The following is a 20,219-nucleotide window of genomic DNA, read 5'->3' on the forward strand; positions in this document are numbered from 1 at the left end:
TAATTTTATTTTTAATTTTTTTAGGGTAGCATAAATGAACCAGGTTTGGGGTTGTTGTCGTGGTGGGACACCTGATGAACAGGTATTTATTGTTTTTTATTGTTGAGAGTATTATTAGTGGTAATAAAAAAAATACGGGGGTTTATAAAATATCTTTATAATTTATTTGCGAAACATAGTCTTATGTACACCACATTAACTAATTAAACCTATCATAATACCCAATCAAACGTACGAGACAAGTGACGAACAATATCAAGAAACTAAGAACGAAATGGGGAATTTTATTTGAAATCATCGAGGATCGAGTGTTATTGCACAATCTAGTATCAAATATAACAAGTGGACTGGTGGTGATTCGCTTATTCTATAACGAGGCAACGTGGAAGATGTTCTCTCAAATAGTCGAAAAGTTCTTTTGATGCCCCTGGACAATTCGTTAGTTCTAGTTCTCGCATATGCCTTAATTGAATCAGACTTGATAAACCGCTACAGGTTAATAGTGGACACCCTGAAATCACAATTATTACAACATTGATTCGTTCTGCATTATGTGCCGCCTTTTACAAAAAACACTCGTACTATTATGTCACTATATACCTGCTAATGACAATATTTGCAAGTTCCTCATTCCACATAAATGTTGAAGTCCAAAGTCCCTAATTTGTGAACACCAGCGTAGATACAGTGCAGAGAGAGATAACATTGTAGAGATGTATCCAATGCCTATATCGGTAATGTGAACGCACCTGCAAGCCGAAAAAATCATATAAACCGTTTGACTTAAGTCAAATCGACGTAAGAACCGGCTTACCGATCTAAAGTAAGCTCTTCTAATTGGTTGAGATCACACGCTATATACTCCAAGGCAGAATCGGTGATACGGGGACACCACGACAGGTCCAACGATCGCAGTTTCTGCAGATTCTCGGCGATAAGTTCGACCCCGTCGTCGGTGATCTTGCTGCATCCCGATAAGCTGAGTATCGTGAGATTCGGTAAAGAGTGAACTGGAACGAATCGATATTGAGGATTGGGGATTTATTTGCTTTTCAGGCAGTTTCAGGCCCTTATCTAAATATGTACATTTTATCCAACACAGGTTCTTAGCATAGATTAATTTCCGCACTCGTGGCGACCAATCGCAATGAAGCATAGCGGTGTCGATGTCAAACTGACGCAAATTCGGATGTTTTGCTTTGGTGTTTGTTTGTAGTTTGTGGTGTGAGCATTTTTTTATATGGAGCGATTTTTGGATTTTTCAACTTTTGAATTTTCGATTTGTCGTTTTTTCAATTTTTTTTCAGTTGCAATAATTTTCCCTGTGTTGAAAAATAAAGAAACTGAAAAAATCGGGAAATTGAAAAATTAATAATTAAAAAATGGAATCATTATAAAATCGAAGAATTATAAAACTGAAAAATCGGATAATTGTAAATTCGAAAAGTTGGAAAATGTAAAGTTCAAAAATTCAAATATTCAAAAGTGGAAGAATCGAAAAATTGAAAAATTAAAGTCGGGAAATTGAAAAATGGAATAATTCTGGAAGCGAACAATTGAAAGTTCTAAAACTGAAAACTTGAAAAATCGAATACTTCCTAAATTAAAAATTCGAAAAATCGCAAAAATGGAAATTTTAAATCTGAAATAAATAAGTAAAAAAACATAATAGTGAAAAATCAAAAGTCGAAAAATAGAAAAATCAAAAACTGAAATTTCAAAGAATTGAATAATCAAAATACTGACCAATCGAAAATACAAAAGTTGAACAATCGAATAAATGAAACATTGGAAATCGAGAAATTGAAATTAATTCAAAATTGAAAAATTGGTAAAAATCAAACATTAAAAAATGCAAATAAAGAACTGTAAAATTAAAAATCGAATAATAATTGTAAGATCGAAAAAAGTTAAATTGAAAACCCCAAAAATTTAAATTGAAAAGAGAAAATTCAAAATTCAAAACGGAAAAATTTAAAAATGAGAAATCCAGAAACTGAAATATCAATCGAAAAACCGAGGAATCTAAAAATTCGTAAATCGAAAAACTCAAAAATTAAAAGAAAAATTAAAAATGAACTCAAAACCGAAAAACTGAGATACTGAGAAATTGAAAATCGAAACATTGAGAAATCGTAAAATTGTAAAATTGAAAAATCGAAAAACTGCAGAAATGAAAAATCGAGACATTGAAAAATGAAATTTTGAAAATTAGAAACTTAAAAATTGAAACTTTGATAAATCGAAAAATTGCAAAGTTACAAAGTTAAAGTCCAGAAATTCAAAATTCGATTAATTATTCTAAACTCGAAAAACTGAAAAAACGAAAAACTGAAAACTTGAAAAATCCAAAAACTAAAAAATTGTAAAATTACGTGAAATCGTAATATCAAAAATCCTCCACAACTGAAAAAATGAAAAATCGTAAAATTGACAAATCGATAAATTTAAAAATTGAAAAATCGAATAATTGAAAAATTAAAAATTTTGAAAGTGAAAAATTAAAATCAAGAAGTTGCAAAACTGAAATCGAAATATCCAAAAATTGAAAATTCTAAAACTGAAAATTTAAACTTAAAATTAAAAATGGAAAAACTGATAAAACGATAAATTCAAAAATTCAAAAATTGAATAATTGAAAAATTAAAAATTCAGAAACCAAAAAATTGCTAAATTGTATAATTAAAATTCGAAAAATTGAAAAATCAAAAATTGAAAGTTTGAAAAATTGAAAAATTAAAAATCCAGTAACCGAATAATTGCAAAATTGTAAAATTAAAAATCGAAAAATTGAAAAATGAAATTAAAAAATCAAAAATTGAAAAATTGAGAAATTGAAAAATTGTAAAATTGAAAAATTAAAGTTGAGAAATTGAAAAATCGATTAATTACACAATTAAAAAATTGAAAAAATGAAAAATAGAAGATTGTAATACTTGAAAAATCCAAAAACTGAAAAATCGAAAAATTGATAAATTGATAAATTTCAAAACTGAAGAATCGAATAATTGACAAATTGAAATTTAAAGTTGAGAAATTAAAAAAATTGAAAAATCGAAAAATTGAAAATTGTAAAACTGAAAACCTGAAAAATCCAAAAACTGAAACATCAAAAAATTGACAAATCGATAAATTAAAAAATTGAAGAATCGAATAATTCAAATATTAAAAATTGTGAAACTGAAAAATTAAAATAAAAAAATTGCAAAACTGTGAAATCGAAAAATCCAAAAATTGAAAATTCGAAAACTGAAAATTTGAACTTCAAATTAAAATCGAAAAATTGTAAAATTGAAAATGGCAAAACTGTAAAACTGAAAAAAAAATTAAAAATACTCAAACTGAAAATTTCAAAAACTGAAAACTGAAAAATCGGAGAAGACACAAAATATTAATTAATCGATAAATTCAAAAACTGAAGAATCGAAAAATTGAAATTTGTAAAATTGTAAAATTGAAATTTAAAGTTCAGAAATTAAAAAAATTGAAAAAACGAAAAATTGAAAATTGTAAAACTAAAAACCTGAAAAATCCAAAAACTGAAACATCAAAAAATTGACAAATCGATAAATTAAAAAATTGAAGAATCGAATAATTCAAATATTAAAAATTGTGAAACTGAAAAATTAAAATCAAAAAATTGCAAAACTGTGAAATCGAAAAATCCAAAAATTGAAAATTCGAAAACTGAAAATTTGAACTTCAAATTAAAATCGAAAAATTGTAAAATTGAAAATGGCAAAACTGTAAAACTGAAAAAAAAATTAAAAATACTCAAACTGAAAATTTCAAAAACTGAAAACTGAAAAATCGGAGAAGACACAAAATATTAATTAATCGATAATTTCAAAAACTGAAGAAACGAAAAATTGAAATTTGTAAAATTGTAAAATTGAAATTTAAAGTTGAGAAATTAAAAAAATTGAAAAAACGAAAAATTGAAAATTGTAAAACTGAAAACCTGAAAAATCCAAAAACTGAAACATCAAAAAATTGACAAATCGATAAATTAAAAAATTGAAGAATCGAATAATTCAAAAATTAAAAATTGTGAAACTGAAAAATTAAAATAAAAAAATTGCGAAACTGTGAAATCGAAAAATCCAAAAATTGAAAATTCGAAAACTGAAAATCTGAACTTCAAATTAAAATCGAAAAATTGTAAAATTGAAAATGGCAAAACTGTAAAACTGAAAAAAAAAATTAAAAATACTCAAACTGAAAATTTCAAAAACTGAAAACTGAAAAATCGGAGAAGACACAAAATATTAATTAATCGATAAATTCAAAAACTGAAGAATCGAATAATTGAAAATTTGAAATTTAAAGTTGAGAAATAAAAAAAATGGAAAAAGCGAAAAATTGAAAATTGTAAAACTGAAAACCTGAAAAATCCAAAAACTGAAACATCAAAAAATTGACAAATCGATAAATTAAAAAATTGAAGAATCGAATAATTCAAAAATTAAAAATTGTGAAACTGAAAAATTAAAAATCCAAAAATTGAAAATTCTAAAACTGAAAATTTGAACTTCAAATTAAAATCGAAAAATTGTAAAATTGAAAATGGCGAAACTGTAAAACTAAAAAAAAAATCAAAAATACTGAAACTGAAAATTTCAAAAACTGAAAACTGAAAAATCGGAGAAGACACAAAATATTAATTAATCGATAAATTCAAAAACTGAAGAATCGAATAATCGAAAAATTAAAAATTCAGAAACCGAAAAATTGCAAAATTGTAAAATTAAAAATCGAAAAACTGAAAAATGAAATTAAAAAATCAAAGAAAAGTTGTAAATTTGAGAAATTGAAAAATCAGATAATTGAAAATCAGAAATTGAACATTTGAAAAATTAAAGTTGAGAAATTGAAAAATCGATTAATTCCACAATCAAAAAATTGAAAAAATGAAAAATTGAAGATTGTATTACTGAAAACCTGAAAAATCTAAAAACTGAAAAATTGATAAATAGATAAATTTAAAAATTGAAAATTCGAATAATTGAAGAATTAAAAATTGTAAAATGAAAAATTGAAATTGAGAAATAAAAAAAATCGACTAATTCTAAAATTAAAAATCGAAAAATTGAAAAATAAAATTAAAAAATCGAAAAAAAGTTGTAAATTTTCTGAACTGAAACTCGGATAATTGAAAAATCGAAAAACTGGTAAAAATTAAAGTTGAGAAATTGAAAAATCGATGAATTCCAAAATTAAAAATTTTTAAAATGAAAAATTGTAGATTGCACTGAAAACTTGAAAAATCTAAAAACTGAAAAATTGAAAAGTCCAAAAATTGAACAAATGAAAGATTGTGAAATTGAAAAATCGAAAAATTGTAAAAACAAAAATTGGAAAATTGAAAATCGGATAAATGTCAAATCAAAAACTTGCAACGCTGTAAAATTGAAAAATAAAAAAAATGAAAAAATGAAAAATTGAAAATTTAAAACTGAAAATTCAAATTTAAAATTAATTAAATCGAAAAATCGGACAATTACACTATCGAGAAACTGAAAATTTTAAAACTGAAAACTTGCAAAACTGAAAAATCAAAAGAAAAATCGGAAGTTGATTCAAAATCGAAAAATGAAAAATCCAAAAACCGAAAAATTGAAAAATCAAAATAATTGAGAAATCGAAAAATTGAAAAATTAGAAGTTCGAAAAATTGAACATCATATGAACACGATAAAAGTAACAACATTGCAATATGACCACGTGTGCGGAATTAACTATTTCTAAGACTCTTCATCGACGACAAACTAGTCCAAGACCCAACCAGTTTGCCTTCGAACCATCCGCGCTCACCCAATTTTTCTACACACCAACACATTATTTACCCTTACCTATATTTACAACCCCGTGATTAGTAATTTCCCAACAAGAGTGCAGTCTGAGTATATTGAGTGAGTTGCTTTGTTTTGGCGAGAAGTAACCCAAAGCGGCGTCTGTAACGTGATAGGCCTGGAGGGAAAACTCGTACAATGCAGGGAGCAATTGAGCGACGGCGCCTACAGCTTCGTCTGCGACATTTATGCAGTCACTCAGAGTCAGCGATACTATTCGAGGGTTGAGACAGGCCCATAATCCCGCTTCGGTTATTTCATTACATCCCGCTAGTTCGAGCTCGTAGAGCGCCTGAAACGAGAGGGAAATTAGGTGCCGGAGGTGAATAACGAAGATTGTAGTTTGGATTGGTGGCAGCGTCCGAGTTCACTTTTAGTCCCTAACTAATTGTCGACTTTGCATCACGTGACTAGAAAAATGAGATTGTCGGAAGATTCCGCCAGGTTACGTAACGCTAGAGTGGCGAAGGGGAGATTGGAGAGGTTGATTTGAATACTAGTCAAAGGGAGGGATTTTTCTTTTTAAGTAGGTCACTCTGGAATAAACATGGCAGTTATATAAACAAATTAGTAGTGAACATTTTTCTTTTCCACGTCGTAAGAAAACATGCGATTGAAGTAAATTTGATATATGTATCGTGTGAGAACTGTTAATTATGTAAAAATTTTCTTGCAAAAAAATCAATATCATTTACATATTTAACAAAGATTGTCATCGGTAATGAATGCGTATTTCATATAATGAACATTTTATGTTTTAATCGTTAACTGAAGCTAAAACGTGGAAATTTGCCCAACTGTGTACTGTTGGTTGCATACAGAGTTAAAATGAACACGTGTGCTGTGTATTGTTGGTTGCATACTACATTATTCAACGATCGAGAAATATCGTGTTAATTTGAATTTCATTTTTAAATAATCAGTATCTATGTTTCTAAATCTCTTTTAACATAATTTAGATAATGAACGTATTGTAGTTTAATTTTAAAATCAAATAAAAATGTATTTGTCTGGTCATGTATTTTTGGTTGCATACTACACGTTAAAATTATCAACGTTGATTTGTATTTTTCGTGTAAAATCAACCAAACCGTCCCTCCTTTACGACAAAACGCCGAATAAACACCAGATCGACCGTAAAGATAGTGAATCGAAATAGCGTGAAAATCAGATTCCTTTTATCTCAGCAAAATCGCGAGCAATTTCCTCCAGATTATTCTCTCGAACCGATAAGAAATTTGCCTCGCGCGGAAAAATTCGCTCCATCTTTCTGTTTACGCAATCAAAGGAGAAATTCTTCTCGATTTTTAAGCCCCCGATTCCAAATTAACCGGGGACTTTTCATTAGAATATTAAATCTCCGGGAAGCTCCGATCTTTTTAATCTTCATTTTCGCGTTGCCTTGTTTTAATTAATTTCCATCGGAATATTTGATACGTCTCGGAGTAACGAGTTAGGTAAATATACCCGTTAAGGGTAATAGCCCGCGGAAATTGAGCTGAAATCCTCCCGGCTTGATAAAATGCTTTATTACTTTGAACGGAATCGATAGACTTGAAGGTCGGTATGTGTAAGGCTTATTTTAAATATCTTGGTGCTATCGCCTAGTTGTCCTAGTTATTTTCGTCAAATCGAACTTGTAATAGCGTCTGGTGATTTTTTTGTTTTTCAATTTATAGCAGCGCGAAAACAGAATCATTTGTTTCAGCTGTGTGTTTATTGGCAGTCACGTTTGACAGGGTCGTGAAAAATGTCCATAAAAAAATAAACTTGATGTATTACCTATACACAACCGGTTCCACATTTATCTTCCGAAAAACGTGATGTGTGTTGCCTATAAGTCGGGGGTTAGTCGCATACGTGTTTTTTTTTTTTTGGCTCGAGGCAAATTCACTTCGGATGGGTTGAGCTTAACTGAATTCACAAATTACTTCATTTAATGAAGATCCCCCTCTCTTTTGGCACAAAGATGCTATAAAATATGATTATCCAAACCATTGAGATTTGAAAGGGTTGGATTACTTTGTGAAATGTGATAAGCCAGATAATTTGGGACAAATTTTGTTACAAAGGGGAAGTAAGAGTGTGTATTCTAGGGCAGTGGAGTGGAAGTTATACTTATTATGTTGCGTAATGCGGGGGTTTGACGTTTTCTTTGTACTGTATCGAGTGAAGTTTAAAAATTTTTAAAACGCGGATGAAAATGTCGAATTTCGCCTCGTTTGGAAATTAACCGGCTTCTGTTGAAATAAAATCTTTATGGTTTATTATTTGACATAAATCCGGCACGTTTCCAGTTCTTTGCACAGTATCTAATGCCTTTTCTTCTGCGGCGTTAGTTTCGTCATCGTGACATACTGCGACAGAGCAGGATAAAGCTCCTGATTTAAGGAAGGAAAAGCCGCGTTCTTTTATCCCGAGTCTTCGATTTGCCGTGGATTTATAAACAGGAATTTTAACGCAAAGAAAAATCACTAACTAAGCGATCTCGAACTCGTCTTAATTGGCTGTTTTCGGATCTAATTAACATCGACTCTGTCGGTTTAGATTACGAATGGAAGAAAAACTTCGCAAAAGGTGATCGTAAAGGTTAAAAAGCGTTGCGATGGAAACTGGAAATCGAATCTAAATTAAATGCTTCAATGATTAATATTCATTGGGAGTTTGAGTTTAGTTGTACAACATTCACAATTTGAAATTTATTTAACTTGAATTTAAGTATCATCAATCCAATCATTCAAAAATAGAAAATATTCAAAAAATAAAAAAAAACAAAATCAAAGAATTTAAGAAATCCGAAAAACTAAAAATTCCAAGAAACCCGAGAAACTCAAAAAACTCGAGATATCCAATAATTCTAAACATCAAAAAAATCGAATATGTGCGAAAAAACAAAAAATCAGAAAATTAAACAAAAAATCTAATAAACTAAACAATCCAAAAGTGGAAAATATCTAAAATATCCAAGAAATACAAGAAACCTAAGAAGATCTCGAAATCCATTATCCCAAAAAAACGAAAGTGTCAAAAAATTTAAAAAATAAAAAATCAAAGAAATTAAGTATTTCAAAGTCCAAGAAACTCGAAAAACTCAAGACATCCAATAATTCCAAAAATTGAAAATATTCAGAAAATCCAACAAATCCATAAAAATCCGAGGAATACAAAAAATCCAAGGAATGCAAGACACCCAAAAAATTCTGGAAATGCATTATTTCAAAAAATCCAAAGTATCAAAAAAAAATTTAAGAATTTAAGACATCTAAAAAGTCCAAGAAACTCAAAAAACTCAGGAAATCCAATAATCCAAAAATCGAAAATATTAAAAAAAAAAAAATAAGATCCAAGAATTTAAGAAATCAAAAAACCCGGGAAACTCGAAGAATTCGAGAAATTCAATAATTTCACACAACAAAAAGAATCGAATATGTCCCCAAAAATCAGAAAATTAAAAACAAAAAATCTGAAAAACCAAAAAATCCAAAAATGGAAAATACCTAAGAAAACAAGAAATACAAAAAACCCAAGAAAATCTCCAAATCCATTAATCAAAAAACCGAAAGTATTAAAAAATCAAAGAAACTCAAAAAAATCAGGAAATCCAATAATTCCAAAAATTGAAAATATCCAGAAAATTCAACAAATCGATAAAAGTCCTAGGACCCAAAAAATCGAAGAAATGCAAGAAACCCAAAAAATGTTGGAAATGCATTATTCCAAAAAATCTAAAGTATCAAAAAAAAAACAAAAAAATTAAGAATCTAATAAATCCAAAAAGTCCAAGAAATTCAAAAAAACTTAAGAAAACCAGTAATTCCTGAAATCGAGAATATCCAAAACATCCAAAAAAATCCGAGAAATCCGAAAATTCTAAAAACCCAAGAAATTCAGGAAATCCAATAATCCAAAAATCGAAAATGTCAAAAAAAATAGAATCAAAGCATTTAAGAAATCCAAAAACCCGATAAACTCAAAAAACTGGAGAAATCCAATAATTCCAAACATCAAGAAACGTATAATAAGTCCCTAAATATCAAGAATCAGAAAATTTAAGTAAGCATCATGAAATCAGGAAATCCAATAATTCAAAAGTCTAAAATATTCAAAAAATTAAAAAAAAAAGTGAAAATCAAAGAATTTAAGAAATTCAAAAACTACAAATTCCAAGAAACCCGAAAAACTCAAAAAACTCGAGAAATCCAATAATTCCAAACATCCAAAGGATCGAATACATATGTGGGAAAAACCAAAAATCAGAAAATGAAAAACAAAAAGTAGGAATTATTAGGAACCAGAAAAAAGAATAAAACGAGAAATCTAAAAATCCAAAAAATCCAAAATGGAAGATATCCAAAAAATCCAAGAAAGATAAGTAAAAAGAAATTCTGGAAATCCATTGTTTCAAAAAATTGAAAGTGTCAAAAATTAAAAAAAAAAACAAAAAATTAAAGAATTTAAGAATTCGAAAGTCCAAGAAACTCAAAAAACTGAAGAAATCCAATAATTCCAAAAATTTTGAATATATCCAGAAAATCCCACAAATCCATAAAAAGGCGAGGAATCAAAAAATTGAAGTAATGCAAGAAACCGAAAAAATTCTGGAAATGCATTATTCCAAAAAATCTAAGGTATCAAAAAAAAAAGAAAAAAAAATTAACAATTTAAGAACTCTAAAATGTCCAAGAAACTCAAAAAACTCAAGAAAACCAGTAATTCCTGAAATCGAAAATATTCACAAAATCCGAAACATCAAAAAAAATCCGAGGAATCCGAAAATTAAAAAAATCCAAGAAACTGAGGAAATTCGATAATCCAAAAATCGAAAATATTAAAAAAAAAGTTAAAATCAAAGAAACTGAGGAATCCAAAAACCCGAGAAACTAAAAAATCTTGAGAAATCCAATAATTCCAAACATCAAAAAAATCGAGTAAGTCCCTAAAAATCAAGAAACAGAAAATCAAAAACAAAAGTCGAGAATATTCAAAACATAAAAAAATGAAAATCTAAAAATTTAAGAAATCCGAAAAACTAAAAATTTCAAGAAACCCGAGAAACTCAAAAAACTCGAGAATTCCAATAATTTCAAACACCAAAAAATCGAACAACTCTCTAAAAATCAAAAATCAGAAAATTAAAAACGAAAAAATAGAAATTGTATAAAATGTTTAAATTTAAGTAAGCATCATGAAATCAGGAAATCCAATTATCCAAAAACCAAAAATATTAAAAAATCAAAACAAAAATTAAAATCAAAGAATTTAAGAAATCCAAAAACCCGAGACACTAAAAAAACTCGCGAAATGTAATAATTTTAAACATCAAAAAAATCGTATAAGCGCCTAAAAATCAAGAATCAAAAAATTAAAAACAAAAAAATAGAAATTGTATCAAATCTTTAAATTTAAGTAAGCATCATGAAATCAGGAAATCCAATAATTCAAAAATCGGAAATATTAAAAAAAAAATGAAAATCGAAGAATTTAAGAAATTCGAAGCATTAAAAATTCCAAGAAACTCGAGAAACTCAAAAAACTCGAGAAATCCAATTATTCCAAACATCTAAAAAATCGAATATGTGTGAAAAAACCAAAAATAGAAATTGTTAAAAATCGGAAGAAATAATTAAAAGAAAAAATCTAAAATACCAAAAAATGCAAAAATAGAAAATACCTAAATAATCCAAGAATTACAAGAAACCCAAGAAATTCTGGAAATCTATTATTTAAAAAAATCGAAAGTATCAAAAAATAAAAAAAAAACAAAAAATCAAAGAATTTAAGAATTCCAAAATCTAAAAAACTGAAGATATCCAGTTCAGAAAATTGAAAATAACCAGAAAATCCAACAAATCCATAAAAATCCGAGGAATAAAAAAATTGAAGAAATGCAAGAAACCCAAAAAATTCTGGAAATGCATTATTCCAAAAAATCGAAAATATCCACAAAATCTAAAACATCCAAAAAAATCCGAGGAATCCGGAAATTCTAAAAACCCGAGAAACTAAAAAAACTCGATAATTCCAATAATTATAAAATTTCAAAAAAATGGAATTCCCTAAAAATCAAGCATCAGCAAATTAAAAACAAAAAAATAGCAATTGTATCAAATGTATAAATTTAAGTGAGCATCATGAAATCAAGAAATCTGCGATTTGGTAAAGGTGTTCGAGAGTTTTATGTCTTGCGAGATTAAATTTTAATTGTGAAGTTTGCTTCTTTGCGGCATACAAACAAATCTTGGAGAAGGCGCTGCTTTGAATGCGTATTGATTTTTCATTCTGTGTGCGGTGGGTCGTTTTATTAATGCGATTAGAGGAATTTACAATTTATAATAGAGTCGTTTGTGGCTTACATTTGCAAAAATTAAGTAATGTTATTAAAATCGCGAACGTGCTAATTATGATAATGAGGTGGTGGCATGTTATATGTTAATAGAAACCGGGGTGTTAACGATACAAATTCGGAAGCCAAACAAGTTTCGAATTCGGTAGATGAGTTGAAAAAATATTCTCTGGCAGAGAAAAGTCCGCTTGGTTTTTCTCTCATCGATGATAACTTTGCAACGAACTAATTTAGAACATGATGAAAAGAAAAACAAGACGTCATGTCGTCGTCATAGCGACGCCAATTAAAAGAAAATGAGACTTTTGTTTTGTTCGAAAGGGCTGTAATTGCCCACTGTCATTACTTTTACGTCTAAACACGTGCATTAGGTTTATTAATATTTACATCAACCACATCCCTCATGGTTCACTCACCCCGATAACGATTATTCATTTTTTGCCGTGGCGAAACTTCAGCTAGACATTTTCTTGCGCTTTGTTTAGTAGCCACATAAAAACGTCCACGGAGATCTATAAGTCGAGCGTAAAGCGCTTAATGGCTACTTTTTGCCCACCTTGACCTTAACCTTGCATTTCGTTTCACACAATGTCGCTACAGTTTTCCACGTGTATATGCAACCAATTACACACGAAATTCAACCCACGTGAAAACATTCTATGAACGGATTTTGTGTTTTCGTTCTGCAACGTCGGATAATCGAAATTCGAAGTTGGCTTTGCCTGTCAAATTTTGGCATAAATCATGAACATGACGTTCACGGTGCATTTATGTTTACTTTGAATTTTGCTGTGTCCGCGTAATTATTAACACCCAACTACAGTTTCTTTGCTATTTTCATTATTTCTGTCTAACAATACACAAACATTGCAGAATTAGAACTATGACGACAATTATTGTGTGACCGCAAATATTAACAAATGTAAAGTTGCCGCATCTCAAAATCGCAGCTTCCCGCACGACCTTTGACAAATCCACCGCCAGGAAACCTCGTGCCGGATCATCGATCGCGATTCCCGGATTCGCTGCGACCTTTGGTTATCGCAAAAAATAACCGGAGCGAGTTTCGCTTCCGATATATGGAGACGGATGTCTCGGCGAATACCGTGACTCGAATTTTCGACGCGGAAATAAATTTCGAGTTAATTGATTTAGTGGACCTGCCAAGACGAACTTCGTTAGTTAAACGAGGATAAAGTGCGAGCTTTGAAGGTTGGTGAGGATTCGAGTCGATTCGGCGGATGTAGATTATGCGGGGACACAATGGGGCGGCGGTGGCAAATTGGTCTCTATTGGGTGCTGGAGATGCGGCGCGAATATTTATGGGTGTGCATTTGCCGGCCTAAACAGGTGATGGGTTTTTCGGGATTTGGTGGAGTGTTTAGCGGTGTGTGCAGCGAGTTTAAATTTAGTAGGTTGGAGATAACGTGTGGTAAACCGTGATGATGTAATTAAGATTAAAAAGCTTTAATGTAATACGTAGAAGAGTTTGTTATTATGTAATTTTGCGTTCTTGGCATTTTTAGGATGTTGGAATTTTTCGACGGTGTTCACGTTAGTGCCACTTGCAAGCATATTTGGCAATTTTGAGATTCTTTTGTCTATGTCATATTGACGTTTGGGACATTTTCTTCATTTTTTTAACTTTTAGATATTTTGACATTTTGTCTATTTTATACGCGTGTTTTGCCGTTTGTAACATACTTATTTTTGATATTTTGATTTTTTTGACGTTTTTCAAATTCTTGATATTTCGAAACATGTTTGACATATAGTCTATTTTTCACATTTTCAAAATTTTACCTTTTTTGTCATTTTTGACACTCCCTACATTTTTCACAGATTTGACGTTGTCAATTTCCTGACGTATTTCACGTTTTAGGAATTTTTTAATCTCAAACATTATAACAATTTTGACACATTTTTAGTGAGGTTTTTGACATTTTTGTTTTAACATTTTTCATAATTTCAGCATTTTTAGGTGTTTTGTTCTTGACAATTTCTCTGTTGGATATTTTTCGCCTTTTCCATATATTGACGCCGTTCACATTTTTACCACTTTTGACATCTTAACGTTTCTGACGTTTTTGTTATGTATTCTTTACATTCTTGAAATTATTGGCATTTTTGACAATTTGAAATTAAATGTTTAATATACTCACGTATTCTATTTAAGTTTTTCTGAAATGTTTAACACTGACCTTTTCCAGTTTTGATTTCATATCTATTTTTTTCACGTATATTGGTGGGTTTTTGGAGAAAATTTGACACTTCTAACCTTGAATTTTGACATTCTTACAAGTTCTTGATATTCTTCATGTTTATTTAATATTTTTGACATTTTGATTTTTTTTTATTCTTAATAACTATGACATGTTTGGCATTTTTAACATATCTGACATTTTTTAATTTTTCTGTAAATTATATTTCTGACAGATTTTGTCTTTGAAGCAGTTGACATCGTTCACATTTTACCATTTTTGACATTTTAACGGTTTTGGCATTTTTTGACGTAATCCGTGTTTTGGAAGTTTTTGACCGTCAAACTTTTTTTGGGGATTTTGACATTTGACACTCTTGAGTTATTTAGCGTTTTTTACATTTTTAAATAGAAACATATTTTTTTCTGAGATTTTTAACAATTTGATTTTTTTTACTTTTCTGTTGATTTTAACATCGTTCTGGCATTTTTTTGACATACTGCGTGTTTTGGATTTTTTTTAATCTCAAAGGTTTTTTTTGAGAGATTTTGATATTTGACATTCTTGAGTTATTTAGTACGTTTGATATTTTTAAATAAAAAGTTTAACATATTTGTTCTGGCATTTTCTGACGTACTCCGTCTTTTGGAAGTTTTTAACTTACAAATTTTTTTTTTTTTTCAAAAATTTAGATATTTGACATTCTTGAGTAATTTAATATTTTTGAGATTTCTAAATAAAAAATGAACATATTTGTTTATGATATTTTTGACACTGACTTTTTTGATTTTTTTTTGTCAATTTTAACATTGTTAACATCGTTCACATCTTTGCCACTCGATATTTTAACGATTCTGGCATTTTTTGACACTCTGCGTTTTGGAAATTTTTGACTGTCAATTTTTTTTTTGGAATTTTGACATTTGACACTTGAGTTATTTAGCGTTTTCTCCATTTTTAAATAGAAAATTTAACATATTTGTTCCTGACATTTTTAACACTTTGACTTTTTTATTTTTCTGTCAATTTTAAGATTGTTGACATTGTTCACATTTTTACCACTTTCAACATTTTAACGGTTCTGGCATTTTTTAACGTACTCCGTGTTTTGGAATTTTTTTATCTTAAAGGTTTTTTTTTTTGAGAGATTTAGAAATTTGACATTCTTGAGTTATTTAGTACTTTTGACATTTTTAAATAAAAAGTTTAACATACATATTTGTTTCTGAGGTTGGCTCTTTTAGTTTTTTGACTTTTTTGTCAATTTTAAGAATGTTGACGTCTTGTATTTTAACAGTTTTGTAATATTTGGAATATTTGATTTTTGATGTTTTTTTGGTCACTTTTAAAATGTTGACGTCTTATTTTTGACAATTTTGAAATATTTGGTGTGTTTGAAATATCTGATATTTTCATGTATATTTGACATATTTGGAGATGAATGCTTGACATTTTTAAACGTTTTTTTTTTGTAAAAATTTTGATATTTGACATTCTTGAGTAATTTAGCATTTTTGACTTTCGAAGTAAAAAATTTAACAATTATTTGTTTGATATTTTTAACATTTTGACTTTTTTGTTTTTTTTTTTTTATCAATTTTAACATTGTTGACATTGTTCACATTTTTGCCACTTACAACATTTTAAGGGTTCTGGGATTTTTTGACGTACTCCATGGTTTGGAAGTTTTTTAATCTCAAAAGTTTTTTTTTGAGAGATTTTGATATTTGACATTCTTGAGTTATTTAGTACTTTTAACATTTTTAAATAAAAATTTTAACATACTTATTTCTGAGATCGAGGCTTATAGTTTTTTTACTTTTTTGAAGTATTTGGTATGTTTGAATTTTTATTTTTTTTTGTCAGTTTTAAAATGTTCACGTCTTATTTTTGACAATTTTGAAATATTTGGTGTGTTTGAAATATCTGATATTTGCATGTATATTTGACATATTTAGAGATTTTTTTTAAAGAATGCTTGACATTTTTAAACCTTTTTTTTTCTTCATTGTTGATAACTATGACGTATTTGATCTTTTGAACACATCTGACACTTTTTAATTTTTTTTGTAAATTGTATTTCTGAGAGTCTCGATGTCTTTAGAGTAGTTGACATCTTTACCATTTTTGACATTTTAACGGTTCTGGACTTCGTGTTTTGGAAGTTTGTTAAACTTTTTTTGTATAGATTTTGATATTTGACTTTCTTGAGTAATTTAGCATTTTTGACTTTCTAAGTTAAAAATTTAACATAATTATTTGTTTATGATATTTTTTTTATACACTTTGACTTTTATGATTTTTTTTGTCAATTTTAACATTGTTGACATTGTTCACATTTTTACCACTTACGACATTTTAAGGGTTCTGGCATTTTTTGACGTACTCCGTGTTTTGGAAATTTTTTACTGTTAAACTTTTTTTGTAAAAATTTTGATATTTGACATTCTTGAGTAATTTAGCATTTTTGACATTTCTAAATAAAAAATTTAAGATATGTGTTTATGATATTGTTAACACTTTGACTTTTTTGATTTTTTTATCAATTTTAACATTGTTGACATCGTTCACATTTTTACCACTTTCGACATTTTAACGGTTTTGGCATTTTTTGATGTACTTTGTTTTGGAAGTTTTTTAATCCCAAAGGTTTTTTTTAAGAGATTTTGAAATTTGACATTTTTAAATAAAAAATTTAACAAATCTGTTTCTCAGATTGACTTTTTTAGTTTTTTGACTTTTTTATCAATTTTAAGAATCATGATGTCTGGTTATTTTGATAATTTTGAATTTGGTATATTGATTTTTATTTATTTCTGTATTTGTTTGGTCAGTTTTAAGATGTTGAAGTCTTATTTTTGACAATTTTGAAATATTTGATGTGTTTAAAATAGCCGACATTTTCACGTATATTTGACATATTTGAAGATTTTTTTTTAAAGAATGCTTGACATTTTTTTTTCCTTCATATTGTTGATAACTGTGACGTATTTGATGTTTTGAACATATCTGACACTTTTTAATTTTTTTCTAAATTGTATTTCTGTCAGTCTTTAGAGTAGTTGACATCTTTACCCTTTTTGACATTTTAACGGTTCTGGCATTTTTTGACGTACTTCATGTTTTGGAAGTTTTTGACTGTCAAACTTTTTTTTGTAAAAATCTTGATATTTGACTTTCTTGAGTAATTTAGCATTTTTGACATTTCTAAATAAAAAATTTAACATATTTGTTTCTGAGATTTTTAACACTTTTTTGATTTTTTCTGTCTGTTGTTCTGACTGTTGACATCTTGTTATTTTTGACAGTTTTGAAATAATTGATGTGTTTGATTTTTTTGTCTATTTTAAGAATGTTGATGTCTTGATATTTTTGACAACTTTCAAATATTTAATGTGTATGACATATCTGATGTTTTCACGTATATCCGACACATCATTCTTGGCATTTTGTTTTTAAGAATATTTGATACTTGTAACCTTGAACATTCTTACACGTTCTCGATGTTTTTTAAGTTTATATAATATTTTTGACGTTTTAATTTATTTTAACGTTTTTTTCCCTATATTGGAGATAACTATGACGTGTTTGATGCTTTAGACATATCTGACATTTTTTAATTTTTCTGCATATTATATTTCTGACAGTCTCGATGTCATGTTTTACATTTTTGACATTTTAATAATTCTGGCTTTCTTTTTACGTATTCGGCGTTTTGGAAGTTTTTGACTGTCAAACATTTTTAAATAAAAAGTTTAACATATGTTTCTTAGATTTTTAACATTTTGACATTTTCGATTTTTTCGTCATTTTTAATAATATTGACGTCTTGTTATTTTTGACGGTTTTGTTACATTTGTTGTATTTGACATATCTGACATTTTCACATATTGTTGTCAGCAGTTTTTGAGGATATTTGACACTGAATCTTAAAACTTTGGATATTTTGACACGTTCTCAATATTCTTGACGTTTATTTTTCTCGCGTTTTTAATACATACAACACTTTTGACAGTTCAGCATTTTTGACATATTGTTACTTTTTTGGCGGTTTACATTTTTTTTTATATCTCTAATACGTAAGAGATTTAACGTCTTTGATATCTTTCATATTTTTGAGATTTTGACAACGTTTGACTATATGGACCTTACAATTGTTGCCGTATTTGGTACTTTTGACCATTTTTTAAATGTTTAACGTTTTAACACAAAAAAATGTCAAAAACATCTGTAAATTGTAGTATTTTTTAAAATTTTGTCAAAAACGTGACCAAAGTGACCCAATTTCCTCTTCACCACAAATTTGTCACTTACTTGAAAGACACCCTCGCCTCCCACTCACCTGAAGGTGGTCCAACAAGCTCTCCAGCCCCCGATCCGTGATACTCGAGCACCTCAAGCTCAGCGTGTGTATGTGCTTCGACGCCAGCGGGAACGAGTTAACCAGATCAATCGCATCCTCGTCGGAAGCCCCCATCAGACACAGATTGTGGAACCCCCTCCGCAGGAGCGACGAGTACAACCGCGTCCGCTCGTTGCCCTGCGCTCCCCTCAGCTCGCGGCACTGCAGCACCGGCACCAGCCCCGTCCAGTACCTGGCGAAAAAAAAAGTCACAACCGTAAATTTTTTTCAAGTTCGGTCGATATTAAAACAATGAGAAGCAGAGAAATTGAATTAACAATTCTTATGAAATTCGTTTTTTTTTATAATTCTGAATTTAATGGAATCACTTATTAATTTGAGAAAGTGGTGAAGTCAGTAGCGTGGAGTGATGTAATAAAACAGCCTACTCCGAACCCTTATTTTTTTGGCTACAACTCTCCACCAAATGTCATCTGTTTTCCCTTGTCGCTCGTCAGAAATCGTAAAAGCGCGTTCCCCCTTGGGGCGCCGTACCTGGGGCTCCTGTACAGCACGTCCCGCCACCTGGTGCACACCCGCGCCAGCACGCAGCGCTCGCACGCACTGAAGTACATGAAGAACTTCCCGAGGAACTTCTCGTCGAGCATCAGCTGCTCCCACGAGAGGTACTGCGGCGGCGGGCGGGGACGGCGCTGTGCCGCGGCCGCCGCCGGCCCCGGCCTGGCGCGCGCCGCCAGCCGCGAGGGCTTCTCGGGGGCCGCCGCGCCCCCGCCGCAGAACACGTTGGTGACGCGCTCCATCACGCTGCCCTTGGCCGAGTGGTGCTTGCTGCCGCGGAGGCCCAGGCCGTTGATGCGCTTGGAGAGCTCCGCCGAGGCGCGCTCCACCACCCCCTGGGCCGAAATCGACGACATGGTGGTCACGAGGGCATCTTGTCGCCGCCGAGTTCGCGAGACTGCCGCCGCACGAGCGAGACTGCCGGACGCGAGCGTCGCGGTCGGAGGGGCGGGCGCGATCAATACCGACGGCCGGAGATATGCGGTGGCGGCGCACGGCGCACGTGGGACGGCGCCGGAGGCGCGAGAGCCGAACTCGTGCTCACATCGCGGATCGGAAGAAAAACCGCTAAACCAAAACGGAAAAGTACGAAATCTAGGGAGAATGCGGCTCGGGCCTTTTTCGACAGAGGGCGGCGATTTTAAAATGGCCAATCGCGACAAAATGGCGACCACCCCTAAAATATCCCTCGTGACATTAAATTGTAGTTTTATCTTCCACGTTATACAACTATTTTATTGATCGGGCAGTGGTTCTCAAACTTTTTCAAAAATGATCCCCTTCTGAAAACTTTTGTCATGCAACACTTCGCTTGGTTAGATCGAGAAAGTAACGTAATTTCTGTATGTAAAGTAGTACATTTTGAGAACCGCCGGATTAGACTATTGTTTACCCCCTCCAAAA

The 20,219-nt window shown here is 30.4% G+C and overlaps 2 protein-coding genes across 3 annotated transcripts in view; one reads left to right on the top strand and one right to left on the bottom strand.

Annotated features, from left to right (window-relative positions):
- Positions 1–20,219, top strand: part of LOC135127587 (DNA-directed RNA polymerase III subunit RPC8) — a 30,943-nt gene that overhangs the window by 741 nt on the left and 9,983 nt on the right. The window contains exon 4 of one of the 2 annotated variants that reach the window (XM_064054074.1): positions 25–82. In XM_064054074.1, the coding sequence (XP_063910144.1) occupies positions 25–75 (51 nt within the window). In that variant the 3' untranslated portion in view covers positions 76–82. Of the gene's footprint in view, positions 1–24; positions 153–20,219 lie in introns of those variants that run through there. The other variant, XM_064054073.1, reaches the window with a different exon arrangement.
- LOC135127579 (F-box/LRR-repeat protein 16) lies at positions 142–20,192 on the bottom strand. Its single transcript, XM_064054060.1, has 6 exons — positions 19,293–20,192; positions 18,738–18,990; positions 5,852–6,143; positions 815–1,010; positions 601–749; positions 142–511 (listed from the first exon to the last, which is right to left on the bottom strand). Exons 1-6 carry the CDS (start codon positions 19,670–19,672, stop codon positions 363–365), a joined length of 1,419 nt encoding a protein of 472 aa, XP_063910130.1. The 5' UTR covers positions 19,673–20,192; the 3' UTR covers positions 142–362.

Source organism: Zophobas morio, unplaced genomic scaffold, assembly GCF_036711695.1.
Source record: "Zophobas morio isolate AGI-343-1 ecotype UQ-CSIRO unplaced genomic scaffold, CSIRO_AGI_Zmor_V1 ptg000012l, whole genome shotgun sequence".
NCBI classification, from domain to species: domain Eukaryota; kingdom Metazoa; phylum Arthropoda; class Insecta; order Coleoptera; family Tenebrionidae; genus Zophobas; species Zophobas morio.